The sequence below is a fragment of the Rhamphochromis longiceps genome, linkage group LG8 (assembly GCF_057381845.1).
Source record: "Rhamphochromis longiceps isolate RC_006_pf linkage group LG8, R_longiceps_female_GT1.1, whole genome shotgun sequence".
NCBI lineage: Eukaryota > Metazoa > Chordata > Actinopteri > Cichliformes > Cichlidae > Rhamphochromis > Rhamphochromis longiceps.
In genome coordinates this window covers 25,255,075-25,275,506 of record NC_140564.1, presented here as the reverse complement: position 1 = coordinate 25,275,506, position 20,432 = coordinate 25,255,075, and the positions used below count along the sequence as shown (strand labels likewise).

The following is a 20,432-nucleotide window of genomic DNA, read 5'->3' as shown; positions in this document are numbered from 1 at the left end:
TCACTTGGGGTGGATAGCTATATTCTGAGTACACCACACCTCTAACCCCCTCAACTAAACTGTTGAAGCTGGAGTGGTACATTTTGGGCGAAAACTCTTAATAGCATTGGCCAAGTTTTAAACAAGCTCCCAGTTTAGCTGCACACATCAGCTTCCAGGTAAAATTTGGGCTGTGCACAAGTTTTTGTCTGTGCAAAGAGGACAGTTACAACCAATAGTTATGATGCATTAATGGCTTTACTCCAAGTTTTAATGGTTTAGATTATGGCTAATTTGTTGGTTTGTTTAAAACCTCTCAGGCTGCTTAATTTGTGTTAGTAAATACTGAATTTTCTGCAAACCATGCAAACCAAGGTAAAACCCCATGTATGTAGTACTGTTGCAAATCTTTAAACCTGACATTCATTAAGGTTTTTAAGGCACGTGGAGGATTTCAGTCTTGTCGAAGCGCACTGCAAATGTCAGTGAGGAGTAAGGATTGCAGCAATATCACTGGACACAATCAAGAATGTTTTCATGAAGCAGCCAGATGTCGACACCCTCTGCAGAGGGATATGCCTGATTGTGAAGCTCATTCTGCTGACCTCAGTCTTGATATTTATTCATTTATTTCAGTTATTCTTAAACCTGTCTGCATAATAATAACAGATCACCAGAACAGTTTTGACAGGAAGCTACACAATTCTTGACCTGCTCACAGAGACAAATAGCTCCCCATTTGTGTTTGCAGCAGTCAGGCTTGGAGTTGGTTCAGCACGAGTTTGTGTGATTGTGAACATTGTGCAAGGTTTACAGAATCTTACAGCTTATGCACAATGGGTACACTCATCGCTAATGACATGTCATCTTGGTCATCACGTTTGATTATTTTTTATTGCATTGTCGATATTTGCACCTCTGATAGCCTCTTCCTCGTTCTGCAGGGGTTTTATATCTCTTGGCGAAAGATCCTATGTACTGGAACCATGTGCTGATCGCTCTGATGGGACTCACTGGATTTACACAGCTGAACACCTCAATTTTGCTCCTGGCACCTGTGGCCATGATTTCAACACGACCTATTCATCTGCGCACACAGACGGCAGCCCATTCAAGGCTTTTAGCACAAGGGTAAGGATTATTAAACACATATTTTTTTTCTACAGCTAGTAAACTCTCAGTATGTAGTATGTGATTTTATTTTCATTCAACAAAGGTACACTCTCAGACTGGGTCATGGTTTGAACTTTAGATCCCTGGCCTTTCAACCTGTCTTTTTTCTTTCCTTTCCAAATAAGTCAGATCGTAAAATCAGGCAGAGCAGAGAAAAAGTTTTAGCTTTCAGCCTTCTTTGTAGTTTAAACATTTAACTTCAGTGAAACCTAAAGACGTAGCTTTAATAGGACTAACTATTTATACCTGGATAAATTATCTAGTAATGTACAAAAGTCGTGAGCCACTATCAATTTCTTTATGTTTTTTGGGGAAAATGGGATTTATAGGAACACATGTAAATACAGTATATAAGGCAAAACCAGAGTTTGTACAGTTCTAGTGAGCTTTCTGGTCAGTATTTAGTATGACTACCATTCTTCTTCATCATAGCCTGAACGCCCTTAGGTAAGCTTTCTTGCAATGTTTAGTCTAAGCTCTCCAGAGTTCTTGAAGGATAGTCGAACCTCATTTTTGGATGTCGGCTTCCTTTTGTTCCGCTTTCTGTCAAGATGATCCCACCCTGCTTCAAATATATTGCAGTTCAGGCTCTGGGGAGGCCAGTCAATAACCAGTATTTTTCCATTGTGTGTGTTATCTATCTATCTAGGTATGCTTTTACTGCATTGGAAGTGTGTTTGGGATCAGTGCTTTCCAGATGGTATTATATGGTGGATCAAAATCTGATGGTACTTTTTTGCATTCATAATTCCACCAATTTTCCTCCAATCTCCAGCACCACTGGCTGAAATGCAGTCACAAACTATGACAGAGCCTCCGCCATGTTTTTAACTTGTTTCTAGACACTCATTGTTGTACCTTTTCCTAACCCGCTCTACAATATTGAAGACAATTTGAACCAAAATATTTCTAACTTCCCGATAAAGATTCATCACTCCATAGTACCACTGATTTTCAGTGCAGTTAATGTGTGATTTGGCTACCTCAGACTTTTCTCTCAGTTTTCCTTCCATTAGAATGGCTTATTTACAGCAACTGTTCATGCTGAGATCATTTCAGATGAAGCTTTGGTGAACAGTATGTGGATTAATTAAACGACCAGATGCATTTCTTAGGTCTTGTATCAGGTCTTTTTTTATTAAATTTCTTTTCCCTTCCTAATGACATGACTTTTGGATGCGGTTCATCTGCTGTGGGAAACTGCTTCACTTGCCATCCACTGGTTCAGTTTCCCGAAATTCTTTTGAGGACACAATGAACACCATGCCAAGATATAAGTTTTTAGCTAATAGCTTTTGGGGAACCACCTTATTGGTCCAAAAGAAAATCAAAGATAATTGTGTTATCTTTGGCATTTTTTGTAGATTCAACCAAATAAATGGAAAGAAACTTAAAATGGGCTCTTTGCTAAGTTGTCTGCTATGTGTAAACACAACACTGGTTCATCCTGGTTCATGGTTGAGTCCGTTCAAGCCTTTTTAGGCTTGAATGATTCATAGGTCAGTGTTAAGTACGTTTTTCTGAACATGGTCAGGTTCAGCAAAATGTTTAGATGAGATAAAAGACCTTTGATAAGGCCTGAAGAACTGTTGCTAAAGACTACTTTAAACAATTAAAGAAGTCTGGCTCCTTGGAAGCAAAATATATAGAAATAAGAGGTGATTTTTTTTCATAGCACTCTATGATATATTAACCCCTTTAAAAAATGTCTCTCAAGTTCTTTTGTGCAGCCTCTTTATGGGACTGATGGTTATGACAGTATGCTAAAATTAGTAGTTAGCTATTAAATATGTCTTCACAGAGCAGTTACCACAGGCAAAACTCTCTCTGTTTCATAGAGAACATTACAGTTCCCAGTAAGAAATTAACACTTTGTTTTTTTGTTTTTTCTTTATGCATTAAGATGATATTATAATCACGTGAGGCTCTGAAAAAGATGTAAAGATGACCAGCTGCATCAACTAGCTAGAGAGAAATATTTCAGTTTGATTTTCTGGACTTCAGAGAATATAAAATGCAGAATTGAACAGTGACAGGATATATATTTTTGAAGCCGGTACTTGTTCTGACAGATGCTCTGGAGTGTGTTAGGAGAGCAGTTTTAAAAAAAAAAAGCCTGTGAAAAAAGTACATTCGCTGTTTAGCAATAGCATTTGCTCTTAATGTGAGATGAAACTGCTGGGTTGTGCTTACGGCCTCCAGCAGGACCATCCAGAATTAAAGAGATTGCTTTTAAGAAACCCCATCCCACTCTGCCCCCTGCTACAACACTGAGCATAGAGATAAATCACAAGGGGCACGGCCCTGGGGAGTTTCTAACCTCAGAAAGCATAAGCTTTACAGATGATGAGCACTGATAAGTGAAAAACATAAACTCCAGTCATCTTTATCTTTGGGGTGAGGTAAAGCAGGAGTGGACAAACATGGCTGATTAAGCAGATTAGTACAGGGAAGGACTCGGATATAGGTGGTGCATAAGATGAAACAGATGTTCCAGTTGGAGGCTAAGCAAACATACTAAAATCATAATGCAGAAAAAATGTGAGGGACTTTCCAGGGCTTTAGTTAAAACTGATTTTTATTTTTGCAACCATTTCATTGAGATCAGTGTGGGACGCAGACCAAACATATGGGTATACTGGCTGAAACATCCTGTGTTTTCACATTGTTATATTTATTTATTTCTCCGGTATTAGGGATTTTCTGATGTTTTATTGTAGAGCTTGATATCTGCAAATGATTATAGCGCTGGCTTTAGTGGCAAGCATTGTCTTAAATCTTAAGAGGAGTACAAAGATTTAGCACAAATGAACAAACCCTGACAACAACGCAATTTAGAAGTTCAGATGGATTATACCCGTGTGAAAAATGAACTTTTATTTGTTTTATTGGATCAAAATGTTCTCATTTAAAGCACTATGTCCCTAACACTCATTATATGCTAAGAGATGCCAGAATTAGAATGCAAATCATCTCCACTAAGATGCAGTTTATTCATCAGGATGTCGAATGTCGCAACCCCATTGTCAAGTTAAAAATGTGAAAACAGAGGAGACAATGTTTTAGACATCAATGTCTAACTAATGGCGAAAGAGCTTAGCAAGCAGTCTTGTTAATATAGCAAAGAGTATGGTAATAAACAGAGTTTAGTGTAGCAAAGAGAGAAGAAGTACATCAAAAAGCACAAAGCCTTATTTGCTGTACTTAGCAGAAGGCATGCAGGTTCATCTCAGCATGTTACACGGGGGCACAGAGGTGTGCACTGTAGCTTTGATAAACTGCAAAGTACCCTGCTTGAGGGTCTAAAGATTAAAAGGTGTGTTGACAAGAGTGCCCTTAGATGATGAACATCAGATGAGGCTGAAAAGGGTAGAGAGATATGATGGCTTGCTGAGAGGAACAGCACGTCTGCAACATGAATTCTAACAAGGACCCATGTTGAAAATGTGACTATCCATAATGACCATGATTTGAGTGTCTTGTCTTTCATGCTTGAAACAGATCATAGCACATGGATGAGTCATGTCTGAAGTGTGCTTTAATTCATATTAAAGAACTATGAGCTTATACATGCTAGCCTAAACTAATTACAGACATCACATCACCTCCTTTGGTAGGTTGAGGGTGTATACCACATCGGCATCTGCTGCCCTGTAGATGCATCCTTCTTTCACTCCATTACCTATAGGTTGATTATCTAGGTTGAGTTTTTTTTATGCACACCAGTGGAAGTTTCATCAATAAAGGGTGTGTCGTGCAGATTTTCCAGATATATGTTAGATAAGATAGATGCTATAAATAGGATAACAGGTTTGTTTTCCACTTTAGATTAGCAGTGTTTTCCTCTTCCAATAGCAGTTTCAGTTTTATTTTGATAAAGATGCTAGAAAGTATCTTTTGTACATTTAGACCTATGACTCTAACTGACTGGATTCTCCTCCAGAACAACATTGCTCTTCACTGAGTTGAAAGAACAGTATTTGTGTGTATTTTTCCTCCCCAGTGGCCTCCTAGAGACTTAATCACCATAGGGTGTATTTAGAGCACACTTGCCCATCCTGGCTTATCTATGGAGGAGGCAGATAAGAGCAGAGAGGATCCAAGCTGCCAGGCCAGCAAGGATAAAGAGGCTCAGGTTGAAAGAGGGCCATGGTGTGAAGTCAGAACCTTTAGCTCGCAGGATCTGCAAGTGTGTGAGTGGAAAGAACAAGATTGTGTGCATGTGTGTACCTATATGCAGGTGAAACAGACTGTAGCGCCGCGTGTTGTATCAAATAGTTGATGCCAAAGCATGTGATCAGTATGTACTTTGTGACCACAGGCTGTGAATTCTTTTACAATTGGATTTATAGAAGTTGCATCATCATCACAATGGTGATTTTATAAGTTTCATTTCATAAATATTAGATCAAAATTTTAATGAACCAATTTATGCCCAAACACTAACGACATTCCATTCAATGTTTTTCAATTTACTGCTAATCAGCAGTAATGGTAATGGTAAATAACCTAAATAGGACTGGACACTCCTGTTTAGTATTAAAATGTCAGCCTAACAATTTTAGCAATAACAATTTTACCTTTAAAAATCCTCAGCCAGGCCATTATTCTTTATATTTTACTTCCAAGGAGTCAGACTCAAGTACTGTTTAATGCTTATTCAAGCATTAAAAACTGCACCTAATTTAAGGGATGACTCCAATGTTGTGTCTAGACATAACAGAGATCATTTCTTAAGGCATTTTGTTACTAGCAGCCTGTCACAAAACACACAATTTGTATTCTTTTTCTTTAGCTCAATCTATGAAAAATGCCAAAGGAATATAGGTTCACAGACATAAAGTAGCATTTTGTATTAATGAGGTGATTCCCAAGGAGCTATTAGCCAAAAACTTGGCATATCTGGGCATGGTGTGCAGTCTGTCCTTAAAAACATTAAGAAAATTGGGCAGAGTGGAGTGGAAGACCTAAACAACAATCTACAGCAGTATTTACTGCTCTCAGAAATCCACAAAGACCTGTCAGAAAACGTTGATCCAGCATCTGTTGAATAAAGGTGATCAACTAAATATTGATTTTTAAGCCTTTTTTTCCTTATATTTTGTATTTCCATATACATTTATAAACGTTTCAATAAGTCGCTGTACTTTGTTTTCTCATTTTCCTACCAAAACACAAAGAAATCAGGGGTGGCACAAGACTTGATGCTGTGTCTTAAGTATACTCGCTGCTGTAACTGATATTATTTCAAAAATTTTCATTTTAGTTTCACACCATTTTCCTGTCTATTCAAAACAGGTTGAACACTCACAATCTCTGACCACACAAAAAAAGAGCTGAATATTCAATATACTGTATATAAACGATGGGTGTAGCTTCCCTGCCCAGTGACTTAACCCTCTGGGGTCGACGGACGCGCTGGCGCGTGGAAAACTGGACTGATACACCTGATACATCTGATACATCTGCAGGTCTGACAACAGTCAGACCTGCAGGATTAAGGCCTGTGGTATTCTCCTCTGTCTTATAATGGACAGAAACTCTTTTTTTGGAGTGGCACAAATATTTTGTGTGCCTTCTTATTTGATGCAGAACACCTGATTGTTCTGTAAATAGTTTTAAATGGTTATATAAAAATGCCTGAGGCCTTGGCTGTATTTTTAGGTAAATAGTACCATATAACTTTGTTGTTTGCAAAACTTGTGCATAATTTTTAGAATTGTGCAATTTCTATTTGCATTTCAAGTTATGAAAATGATTCATTAGACATGTTTGCGGTTTTTACAGTAAAAATATACCTTTCTTCTACTCAGATTTTAAATTTTTTGTCTGAATTTAGATCAATTGTGCTAATATAGTATGTCAAAATGAAAAAAGAACTCCAATTTCAGATATTTGAGGTTGTGCTGAAAATAATGATTCCAAACAAGGCAAGATAAACAGTTTTTAAAAGTGAAATATAAAGGTAAAATCAAAAGTAGTCAAAAACGGCCAATTATACCCTGGACCCCAGAGGGTTAAACCTGCATTCTTTATAATAACCATCTGGGGGAGAATCCTCTGGGTGCAAAAAAAAAAAAAAAAAAGCTGGTAAAATCCCCATAAATTTGTCTGAAAATTTTATTTTATATCTATTTAGCAAATCAAAAATCTTTTTACGTTTTATAGAGAAAATCTATTCATTTCTTTATATTGTGTGCCAACAGACCATGCAGCACTGCACTAAACAAGCAATAGCGATTCGTTTGGAGTGTTATCAGATTTGTGTGACCTTAGTGGCTCTTACTGGGTCAGATGTGAAGCGTAGCTGATTGTTTTTTGCTGATTTTCATTTCTGCTGCCTTTTGTGTAGAGTGCAGTTCAGGTGAAAAGCCATCTCCAGTGGCCACCTGCTGAATTTAGGCTGCCCTTTCCAGAAAGCTGCAGTAAAGTGCTCCTTACTAACATCCTTCTCTCTCTACCCTCTCCTCCTACTCCTTTCTTCTCATCCCCTGGTTTATTGTTTTGTTATTTGCACCCTCCACCTCCTCTGTCATTTTCTTTTCTTGGATTCATATCTCCTGTTCCTCCATCTTTCATCCTTTTCTGCTTTCCATCCAACTGTTGCCTGTCCACTCCCTTTCATTTATCTCTTGCAGCATAAACGCCATGCCCAGACTACAACCAAGTATGTGGAGCTGATCATTGTGGCTGACAACCGAGAGGTAAGCAGAGGTCAAACGTCTCATCATCCTCTTCATCTTCCTGCTGACTTCCAAAGTAAAGAGGCTCAAAGACCAGATCCCAAGCTAGCTTCCTTCCTCTTGAGACACAGATAAGAAGGCGCCACCACTGCCTTTGTGTCAGCTCTGATGTGTCCACTCGCTCCCCCAATTCGCTCTCCAGCTCCATCTACATCCTGCTGCATACATCACTGACCACTTGACTCACAAATGAGACCGTTCCTTATGTGGGCTCTTAGACCTTTTAAGAAAGCTAAAAGAAGAAACAGTTTCTCACTAGTTTGAGACACATGGGTCAAAGTCACATGCTTTAGAGCCTGAATAAATTCTGAATATAATACAAAGCAGTTGAGGTTATCTTTTCAGCATAACCTTTACCGAGGAGCCTTTTGATGATAACAGCTACAGCAGCAGTGGCAAGAATGGGGGTTAGAGCGCACCCTATGAAGACATTTCTACAACTGATACAGTGTTACACTATAATGCGATATGTCCAAAATACTATCTTTGAGGGTAATAAGCATTCAAGAGGGCAGCACTTTGCTTCATTCTCTCTACTTGTATTGTTCAGTTTCAGAAGCAAGGCAAGGACATGGACAAAGTCAAGCAGCGGCTGGCTGAGATTGCTAATTACGTGGACAAGGTAACAATTGAATCCAAAGAGGGAATGCAGTGGTGGATTGTGATTTATTAGAGGTCACATTAAGCCTGGTGAGAATTGACCGACCTGCGGGCAGAGGTTGATTGGATTATGAATGGATGATCAATTTCATAACTTGGCTGGGCATTTTGTGATGCAGCCAGTTTAATAGATTGTGCCGTGGGTGGCTGTTAAACACAACAGAAGCAAAAAGCTGATTTATTCATCTGGAGAGCCATACGCTGATAAATATTTAAGGACTTATACAGAGCCACTTTCGGTTTTAAGTGACTTTTTCTATAGCATTTGTGGTTAATAGGTAATTTGCAGTAAAGACAGTGGCAAAAATATTAAACACATCTATAATCGCATCCCTCTCCCTGCTTCCGACTCCAAACTGTTAGTTCTACAGGGCTCTGAATATCCGTGTGGCTCTCGTGGGGCTGGAGGTGTGGAGTGATGTGGACAAGTGTCCCATAACCCAGGACCCATTTACTACCTTGCACGAGTTCCTGGACTGGAGAAAGGTCAAGCTGTTGCCTCAAAAGCCACATGACAACGCCCAGCTAATCAGGTACTGTAGCATAGAGATGCAATGCCTGTGTTTAGGATAAATCCTTTGTATGAAAGGTTTTCTTTATTCGCAACTAAACAAAAGATGCTTAGTAGTACAGTTGATGGTTATTCTTTGGAGCTACCCAGTTTACTGGGTGGTGTAGAGTTTCTAAAATAAACACATGACTACAAAAAATTGAACTCCCACCTTTTAAAACATCTGCAAAACCCGTAGCGCACAACATATTTGATTTTTTTAAATACACAACACAAAATTATAAAGTAAAAGGTCATTTTTAACCATTATTTATAGCCTACATTGTCCACCAGTTACAGAACGACCCATCCTACGGTATGTGGGTAGATGCTAGCCACACAGACGCTGTCAAGGAGACATGATGGGTGTTTGGGTCTTTACACAGTTGTTACCCCTCTCATTTGGTAGATGAATGTTAACAAAACAACCACGGCTAAAAAAGAAAACATTCAGAGAACAATGGCTCTGTTACAGCTGCCAGTGAAACAAATGTTAACAGAAACATGAGGTGGAATTTTTTAACGAATATATCATTTTTAGTCAGTGGAAAGATATTAACAGTAGCAGTGTTACAGTAGTTGTTGGTCTGTCAGTAAAAGACTTAAAACTGTAAGCTGAGATGTGTGGGCATTTATCTAAGGTGATGTATAATTTCACACAGCTGCTAACTTGGCCGTATGCTCCCGATTTTGAATAAAGCTTTAGCTTATTTGGCATTCACGACAAATTAGAAGCAAATGAAATGCTTCCTGCCCTTGTATGAAAGCCTTAATATATGTTTTTGAAATGCAGCTGCCAGAGCACATTTGCACTGGTGGACCCGCAGCAGTCTTCAAAACATCATCTTCTGTTACAGGAAACGCCGCATATTGCTAGTGGTCAGAAATCCTCAACGGCGCCTTTGATGACAGAAGTGTGAACACATGCATGGCTGCATATTTGAGCAATATAGTAACCATTGTGTTCTCATTTTCAGTGGGGTGTATTTCCAGGGAACCACCATTGGTATGGCACCCATCATGAGTATGTGCACAGCGGAGCAGTCAGGAGGAATCGTCATGGTAGGCTAATAAGTGTGTTTTTAAGAAGGGTATGAGGAGGGTATACATGGGAAACGCCACTGAATCGCATTTAATACATTTTAAGGGATCACAAGCTGAATGAAAATGCAAGTCATAAATAATGAATCATTACAGAACTTTAATGTGTTGCATTAGCACAAGTCATCCGATTATTTCAGTCTTAAAGGCCTGGCTGGCTGGTTAGGTTTGGTCGCCAGATGGTTCTTCACTCTTGTCCTGCAGATGGTAAAGTAGGGAGTGGATCATTAGGATAGAACTGTGTACTGTATGCACACATACTTAAGGCTGTAGAAATGGGGATTAACCCCCAGCCACTGATGACCGTGTTTGACCGGGTTGTGTCTCTTCATTTACCAGCTACCTCTGAACTCATTAGTTAGGCTTTCCCTGTGGGTCTCATTGCTCTCTCTCCAGGCAGTTAAATCTTAGACATGTCAGACATGAGGAATCTCAATTCACCAGCCCTAAATGTCATATTCATTTCATTGGTGTGGTGAGACGAAGCACAGACGGTTGCGTGACGTGCCCTCCTGAGCTCCTCAGCCTCATCTGTTGGTAAATGAGTCTGAATGGGGTTTTTCCAGGAAACAGAATCCAACTTATTTGCATGAATCTGGGCTGCACATTTGGATTGCACTCAAAATAGCTGACTGTTTCTTTCAAAAGCCCCCAGCAGAGCAGTTCAGCAGCCTAAGCTTGATTTGCACAGTGCTACAAAATAACGTGCTGTGACGAGAGACTCCAAAAGTGAGGTGGTCTGACATGTACAGCTTTGCATCCATGATAGCCATCTACTGTATATTATTTATATGCCCTCTTTGTGGGTTAATGCTTTGAACACCTTGCAGAAAATCCCCAGCAAACATCAGGTTTCACTCTGTGTGCCACTGTAGATTCATCTTTACTGTGCATCTGCTAACACCGTCTATTTTTAATTTCTGTCCTGCCAAAATTGAGTGTCTGATTTTCACCGAGGCCGTTTGTTTTTTCTTTGTCTTCCAACCTATTTGCCGAGAGGATGTCTTTATTTGTGAAGATGAAGCAGCACATCTGCCTCTGTCAGAGTTTGACGAGCGAGCTGAAGGTGACAGCCCGCAGTCTGCTTTCATAGCTCATTTCTGTGCCTCAGTGTCGAGCAGACGAAATGCTCTGATAAGCACAGATTCAACAGAATTGTTTGTTTAATCTTGGCAATATGCAATTACACTCACTTGTTTTGAGTAATGTTTCTCCAGTGGCTCCTGTGGGGAACAACAATTTGGCTTGCGTTAATTTTTTTGTTATTTGGTATTTTCCTCGGAGAATGCAATCAGAAACGTCTGTTCTTAATTAGCTTCTGCTATTGTTGCTGCGACAGATCTGTATACTGAGCAAATTTAATAATGGATATTGCTTCATGGATTCATGCCTAGCCTGGAAATACAGAGATAGCGCTGAATCACGAGGTAAAGAGGTCTGAGGGGAGATGAGGTAAGACGGCACGTTTTGTGATTGATCTCTTTTGCAGGACCATTCAGACAACCCCCTGGGTGCTGCAGTCACTCTGGCCCACGAGCTTGGACACAACTTTGGGATGAACCATGACACGCCAGAACGGGGGTGCGGCTGTAGAGTGACTGTGGATCGTGGAGGCTGCATCATGACTCCCTCCACTGGGTGAGTCACAGTTTCAGCTCCACCCCATCTTAAAAAACACAGGCACACATCTAAAATACATCATTATAATATAAAACTATCACTAATTTAAATTAATGTACTCAGTAAGTGTCATCAAAAAACCCTGATTGCGATCTTATGTAAACATAATTCCACATGCTCTTCCCTTGTAATTTATTGTTTGCTGAGCAGTAAGCAAATTATGCCAATTAACTGTTGGGCCATTGGGTTTATGGCAGATTCAACAGCTGTGCTAATGCCCCAAGGCAATATGACTCACTCCGAATGGGAAGCCAGTAGTTCAGTGGCAGTGCATGGCCGTGACAGCACAAGACACTGACTGACTTATTCCCTGACATAATGCAGATGATGTCTTGCAGACTAAAGATGTGTACTGTACATGTGGAAACAAGAAAGTTGCTCATTAAGAGTATCTGAGTGACAAAATGGCTTAAAATTCAACAGCTCAATTACATCTAATTGCTCACCATAGTCTTGACATCTTATAGTAGACCCAGCAGATGCAGAGGACGTTCTGAGAAGAAACATTGGGGTGTCTGTTTCAGCCAAGGCCTTGTGGTCTGTGGGAGCCTCCGACTGGTGTTTATGCTGGAAACATCCCTCTCTATTTGGTTTGGCCCAAGCCCATGAAAAACACCATAACAGTATTCCTTATTATAGACTTAGAAAACAACCAAGTCTTAAGAAGTGTAGATTTACATTATACTCTGATTGAGGGTATTCCTGGTCAAGGTCTTTGCCAAATATGGCAACAGAGTGAATATATTAAAAAGGGAAAGAAATGTTTGTTGAAGTAGAAATAAAATGGTTTTGTGTTTCCTTTGCTCGCCTCCTCTTGTCGTCTGGCTCTCCCCTTTTCACAGACAGTTACAGTGAGGCTATTCTTTGATATACATGCAACTTTAATGCTGGAAAATCTCTTAGCAGCCCCAAGTAAATAATTGAAGACCCCTGAAAACGGTAGTTTTAATGTAGGCAAAACCCACCACCTTCTCCTTACTGTTTGAATCTGAAGTTGCATGTAGCAATGATGAACCTCTCTGAATGTGAAAAAAGGTTGTTTGTGCCACACTTTAAATAAAGGCAAATTAAATAATACATGAATATTTAGCATGTTTTTCTCCACGGAGACTGTTTGCTTTTTTTTTTTTTTTTATTATTATAGCAGACAAAAGAAATAAATTATTTAGTCCTTGGTTTTAAAAATAATCCCCTCTACTCCTCCTCTTTGCTCAATATTTCTGCCCTGCTTTTTAATCCAGGATTAAGGAACCAATACATTTAAATAAGGATGTTTAGGAACTCTACATTCTCTCATTCTGCCTCTTTATTTATTCCAGGTCAGTACCATAAAGTTTCCCCCATGGGTCCAGTTCAAGGCCCCTGCAGTTGCTTAAAAGCACTATATTTCTACAAACATTTTGCTAAAATTACCCGAATTCTGTTTTTCTTTTTAGAGAGAAAATCAGATATTTTTACGAAACCGTGTTATCTTACACACCTCTACTCAAGGCCTGCTCTGGAAAGAACTGGCACAAATGCCTGTCTGATTATCAGCCCCTCCATTCTGTAATTGAAAGTACTGGCAAGGCTCGCCTACACTCAGTCAATCACGAGTACCGTTTTTTTTTCATAAGTCTCTTTTGTTTTAGTTAAATGGCACAGAGTAATTGTAGGTTCACAGGAACATTGTTGCTTATATACGGGTGCCCTTCAGACTCTCCTGGCCTTGCTGTGGCTCCAGGAATAAGGCAAAGGAGATAATGAGATCCAGTTTGTCATTGTTACTGTGGGGTAGAGAGTGTTTGTGGGGTAGATGATGGGGGCGGGCAATAAAACTGCAAGCTGACCCAGTGCCAACTACACATCTGCACAGAGGACCGCTTGTTTCCTGTTCACACTGGTCACGGCCATTTGTTGCGTCCTCCTCTCTATCCATCTCTGCATCCACCCATTAGCTCTAAATGAGAACACGCTGGTATTTCTCATCCTTTGAGATTATATCTCCTCGACAAACGCACAAACACAAACACAGCAAATGAGCTCATCACTCTTTTGCGGACATATGAGCACGTGCGTGTGTGTGCACAAACATGAGAAATCCATGTTTTTGAAAGACTAATGCAGAAACTACAGTTGTGCATTAGTCTTCCAGTCCTCTTCCATTTTATTCCGTTGTGTCCGAGCTCCAGGTTTGATGATCTGGTTTACTGTTTATTGACCGGTTTTTGTGCTTTCATTCAGAAAGTGCAGCTTTCTGGATGGAAGCTGTTTATCGCAAGGGCCATAAAGTAAGATGTTGAGCTCATAAAACATACAGCAGGGTGTGCAGGACATGAGAATGAAAAAAGAGAGTATAGACTACATTCTGACTGAACAGCAGCTTGGCTCAAATCAAAATGGGATAGAGCGTCTTGGTTTTCAAAAATAAAAAAGATGAATGATTCTCATAATTTTAGAAAAACTGACATGTCATTCTAGCTAAAACATATTGGCTCTTAGGTATATGCAGATAGCACTGATTTTCTGGGCATGCATGTCCTTGATATGTTCTGAAAGAGAGTGTGTTGCAAAATGACTGTAATACGAAGCTGATATATATGTTTTGTCATTAAATAATTAGAAATCACAGAAAGTGAGTCAAAGGCATGCCATGGAAATGTGACTCATGCCCCACTGATGAACAGGAACTCACTAGTGTGCCTTGTTTTAATTGGCTCCGTGGGGAAAACAGTGCTCTTCAGTATCTACAACAAGGCCCTGCTGACATGGCATCAAGGAGTAACAGCAGATCATATGACCTAATGGCATCGCTTAGAGCTCGGGCTCTACTTGCATTAAGGAATCTGTAAAAATCCATATGAAATATCTGGTGAAGCAGCAGTCGTTTTGTTCGTCAGTTGTCATGTTCAGCTTCAAATTTTCTTTGTTCACAATTGTGCCAGAACATTAGGTCTTCCTTAAATGTATGTCAGTAATAGACTAATTTGGTATTTTTAAAAATATTCCCCCTGGATATTGCAGAAGATCTGATTCATAACCTCATCGCTGTTTCGTGGCTGAAAAGATGCAGTATAAATTGAATTTTTGTGATCTGAACTGCAAGGACGGAAAGGCTGTGAGGAAAAAGCCCCGCTGAGCTAAATTTGGGTCTAACAGCTCTCTGAATTTTAATGTGATACGTTGCAACTAATCACTGGTATAATAGGGTTTGGCTTTAAGGTCATAGTTTACAGCAAACGCTCATATTAAGATGACGCTCGTGTGTTGGTTATTTTATGTTTTAATAAGAAATATGTAGGGAGGCAGGACATTTTGTCAGATATATCTTCCTTTAAAGATTACTTACTTCATTCACCTCTTCAAACAAAACAAACAAACACAAACAAATGTCACAGTTTATCTACCTTGTTGTTGGAGCAGCAAAGCTTCCAGCTCTGTATTGTGCGCTGTGCAGAAATTATTCCTTATCATAGACCGATCCCCACTCTCTCCATTTGCATCGATGTTGCTACACTGTAGTCAGTGATTGTTTTGTACTCTCTTTCAACCATCAAATGCTGGACCTCTGAAGCTTAGGAGCCAACTGTCAAACACTGACTATAAGTCGGAGATGAACCAGAGAGCACAAAAAATATTCAATCTATACTGGAATTAGAGCATGAGTGGGTGGGAAACATTGAGTTCGATAAGACGGAACAAAGATTTGTCGTAAAGGCAAGGCAATTCGACTTAAACCAAGACAAGAATGGGATCAGCTGGGAACAAGATTGAGTCAAACTGGGTCTTTTGGCCGAGACGATGAGTGGTTGTCTTCAGCATTTCCAGTTCACCGTATGCACCAGATGTGCCAGCCATTACTGGCCTTGGCAATGGCCTGCTAGCCCTGAGGACTGCAGCTGCTAAATGCCATCCACTGTAAATCATTGGTGCCTCTGCCTTTTCACAGTCATTATTCCTCCTCCTACCTCCAGATTGTTAGGCTATACCAATTATTTGTGTATTGCCTCTCATAAAGAACAGCTGGATCCCTGAGCAGCTCGTGTATCTCAAGAGTTACAAAAAGAAAAAAAGACGGACGTGAGAGTTTTGTCATGCATTGCACAGGCTGGTAATTGAAGAGCAGGGCTGAGTTCATGGAAACTGAATGAATGCAACGAAGGAGGGGGTTCAACTTTTCAACGGGCAATTTTGGCTCAGGCTTTGGGGGCAAGGAGGAAATCAACAACAGCAGTTGCTAAGGAAGTGCCCTGCTTGTTGAACAGCAGTCTTGACAGCTGTTGATCAGAGAGGAGGAGGAGGGGGAAAGAGGGCACAATTATGGTTATTACTACAGCTGTCTTTAATGCTCTTTCCTTTCACCATTTCATTTCATTACAAAGCCACTCTGATCTTTTGCTTTAATCCAGAATGTCTGGAGATCTGCTTCGAGGTAACCCACTTTTACCTAATGCAACCTGTGAACGGGGTGGGGGGGTCAGCAGCGAGGGGTGATGTAAGCCGCCTCCGCACATGTTGGAAATCAAAGACAAGCCAAGAATGAGGCCGTGCCAAACATTCACAAAGTGTCATGACATATTTAGAGCTGTATTAGATGTGAAAACCCAATCAGAGGGAAACACAATTTGAAAGAGTTGCCAGCATTAAGTTACACAGACGTTTCTCCTTCTCAGAAGTCAAAGATTCCAAAGAGTAAGTGTTTTATAGCTTGTGTGCAATACAGCCAGTAGGTCTCAACAGCTCTACTACATTCATACTGACCTCAGTGAAGTGAAGAATTGTGGGTTGTTTGCAGTTGTGACATTTCCTGTCAACAATCCACCAGAAAAACCTTTAAAAATTACATAAAAATATCATCAAATTAATGCCAGTAAAGTTTTACTAATCTGGATTTCATGTTTGACTGTGTCTATAATATTAAGTTGTTGAGCACGTTGCTGCTGTGGCCAGGTTCAAGATAGATGTGTTTTATATGGTAGAAAAGGTCTCTCTTTCCCATGCAAAGGAAAGAAAATCAGGCTTTTAAAGCCACAGGCACGAACAGGCACGTGGGTGGCAGAGGTGGTAAAGGGTCAGCATTAGTGTTGATGGCATAAATAATAAAATGGCACGATAATAATACATTTTATTTAAATGACACCCTTTTTCAAAAGGGCTTTTACAGACTAGCAAGAAAGCAGAATAAAGCCGATCATTAAGGTCCAACAAAACTAGATAAATCTACGGTGAAGTTGGCGGGGATAGGTACAAAATGCAAGATACAAGATGACAATTTAAATAATAAATATCAATAAAAGAATAAAAGCAATAGAGCAGAAACAATAAACAATGAAGAAAGACAACGATAAGAGAATAATGGAAAACTGAGACTGTGAGAGATGGCTTCACATAAAAGAGGAAGTGATTTTTAAAGAGGTCACTTATTCAGTGAGACTTATCTGCTTATCTCAGGCGGGTCTCTCCAGAGTCGAGGGGGCCCTGATGAGAATGTACATTTTAAAAAAATTCAAGGGTCCTTCATCACACCGGTTGAACGAGACATTTGGGTATCAAATCATCCACGAATTGTCTCATGCATGTACTTATCTATGAAGCACAGCACTGATATAAGTTTGAAGATTACGTATATATTCATCCATTCCAGCTTTGTGCTGAGTTTTATTGTGTCAGTGGAGTATTAAAAATCTCATATGGTGCTTTTGTATCAGGAGTCACAAAGAATGAGATACAATCTGGACTTATTCATGCACATTTTACACAGACGCTGTCATCTAAGGCACTATATTATCACAGAAAAGCTCAATAAAGCCACATGAGGTCTTTAACAAAGCTTTTGGCAGACACAGACACGGCCGAGTGCTTTCCCCACGGAGCAGACCACCCTCTCTCTCTGTTCCAAAAACAATATTAAAAACACACAATCCCCTATTCCTCCTAAATTTATGGGTGTTGTACGTCTTGCAGAGGACGCACTTTTTGGGTTGAGTGTTCATAATCCTTTTCTCATAAAATATGTCTAATCAGATCTCCCACTCTCCATGGAGAGAGAAGTCACAGGGGCCCTGTGCTGTTCATATGCTGATGGAACTTTGGAGAGCTCGCTGAGCTCTAGTGGTTAATTGATTTTGTGATTAGCAGCAATTAGCCCTGATTACATTAGACTAAAGAGGGCTCTCGTGGGGGGATCTCAGTTGTCTTCTTGCTCTCTCTCTCTATTTGTGTGACTCACGTAACATTTCCTTCACTCGCAGGTATCCTTTTCCTACGGTGTTCAGCAGCTGCAGCAGGAAGGACCTCACGGCTAGTTTCGAAAAAGGCGTTGGAATGTGTCTCTTCAATATGCCAGAGGTCAAAGTGCTGTATGGTGGGCAGAAATGTGGCAACGGCTATGTGGAGGAGGGAGAGGAGTGTGACTGTGGAGAACTGGAGGTGAGGGTGCTGTAGGTCATAATAAAAAAAATAAAAAATGTTTTTATTTTCAGGTCTCTTGCAGCTTTTGCCAAAAACTCTTAGCTGCTACTCATAAATCATTGTTAATTATGTTTTCCATTCTACATCAAATTAAATAAGGAGACATGCTAGAGGGGCGTGCTGCCCTGACACTAGTAGTTCGCCTCAGCTTCAAATCTAATGGCACAAAGCTTTTGTATTGCAAACACATTCTTCTGATAATTAGGTTAAAGATATGAGTATGGATTAATTCAATCAGTGGAAAGAAGACATGTTTGCGAGGGTTGATGTCTAATTGTGATACAGTACACTGAGAAGAAGCACTGCTGACAGTTTCACACTGTCAACTAGTGAATTATTTAAATGAATCTGCATTGGCATGCACATATTTAATGGCAGTGCATGTTGCCAACTATTACAACTGCAGGATGATAAAAGAGATAATCGTGATTCGGCTGACAATTAGCAGAGGCGAGCTGCTTATCGAATTATGAAATATGAAGGCGACATCTATTGTGATTTAGAGGGATATTTTGAATTACATAATAGCCTAAATGAGAGAACGCCTTGTTGTCTTTTGTAATTTGTTTATGCTTTTGCGCCCCATGAGTTCTTTTGTGAGCTGCTCAAGTTTCAGTCAGGGTCACACTGAAAGTGGCCTTGTCCTTAAAAACAAAGCGCTAACATAAGCTCCGCTGACCTGAGCCAGCAACAATAATAAAGCTCTCCACAAAACTGAGCAGAGTCATGCCAACTCAGGCCAGATCAGAGTTCTCAGCCAGCACCCCTCTCCGCCATTAAAAAGCCTCATTAAAAACTCTGGGTCCTGCTCCTCACAATCACTGGCTACTTCTTTTCAGCGTGACTTCTCTGCCTCTTTTTGGCCCAGGGACCATGGGAAAGGCCCTTAATGGTTTTCAGACTGAAAGAAGTTTTGGAAGGCCCATCATATCAGCTGTGTCCCCTGCCAGCTCCATCCATCCACTTCCTCCCAACTCTTGCAGCATATTCAGACTATAATGGCAAAAGGAAAAGAGCTGACCCTCGGGGGTCCAGACAACCTGCATGAGATCATATATGCAAGCACACACACACACACACACACACACACACACACACACACACACACACACACACACACACACACACACAGTGCATATCGTATATTCTGAGTCTTGATTGAATTCTTGCTTCCATGTGTATTGGAAAGCAGTGTTACTGATTGGTGCGGTGCATGGGTCACGATAGAGGCTAACAGGAAACAGATGGTGCTCAACAGTGAGATGGGAAATGTTATTGTAGATCTGCCCTCTCTCTCTCTCCCTCCAAAATGCCTCTGGATGCTATCTAAGTGACCTAAACCAACCAGAGCAATGAAATAAGTGATGGCATGCTGAGTGACAAAAATGTAAACAGAGCATGTCAGTCATCGTATCGCACCTGCTCTATTTCAGATAAATGGAATGGAATCTATAGCTGCCCCTAAAAGTGCGTGATTAAAATATTTTTTTAAATTAATGCACTGATTGGGAACAGTCCCCTCTTTTTTTTTCATCAGCCTCCACATCTGCACCTGGAACGTTCTTGGGAAACTGGACAAAGTTGGAGATGCCTGTAAATTTATAACCATAGTTTAAAAAAAAGGGCATATTTGTATGCTGAGCTTAAACCTCCTTTTGGCAAAGGCTTTTTCAAAAGCTCACAAAATCGTTTTAAATGTGTATTAAAGTGAGGTTATATTTCCACAACGCTTTGATCTATCGCAACCATGCCACAGATGTTTTCTAGTCCATCCATCCATCCATCAATTTTCTGCTTTATGTCTGGGGTGGACACCCTTATTTCTCTGTCCCTGGCCAGCACCTGCAGCTTTTCCAGGGGAGCACTAATAGGTTTAATATCTCTGATATATCCTGGGTCTGCCCTACACCTCATGTTCAGGATGTTTTACAGTCTTCACCGAAATGCCTCAGCCTCACAAAAGTTGTCAAATGGAGTTTAATTTTTCTAAACCATAATCGTTATTGCTAAAAGTATTAACTCACCCATCCAAATCATTGAATTGAGGTGTTCCAATCTTTTCCATGGCCACAGGTGTATAAAATCAAGTACCTAGG

The 20,432-nt window shown here is 40.2% G+C and overlaps 1 protein-coding gene across 1 annotated transcript in view; it reads left to right on the top strand.

Moving 5' to 3' along the window:
* adam12a (ADAM metallopeptidase domain 12a) overlaps positions 1-20,432 on the top strand; it is a 79,683-nt gene that overhangs the window by 45,349 nt on the left and 13,902 nt on the right. The window contains exons 6-12 of the mRNA XM_085416703.1: positions 924-1,110; positions 7,791-7,856; positions 8,446-8,517; positions 8,919-9,088; positions 10,083-10,167; positions 11,696-11,844; positions 18,117-18,294. Of these exons, the coding sequence (XP_085272829.1) occupies positions 924-1,110; positions 7,791-7,856; positions 8,446-8,517; positions 8,919-9,088; positions 10,083-10,167; positions 11,696-11,844; positions 18,117-18,294 (907 nt within the window). The remainder of the gene's footprint in view (positions 1-923; positions 1,111-7,790; positions 7,857-8,445; positions 8,518-8,918; positions 9,089-10,082; positions 10,168-11,695; positions 11,845-18,116; positions 18,295-20,432) is intronic.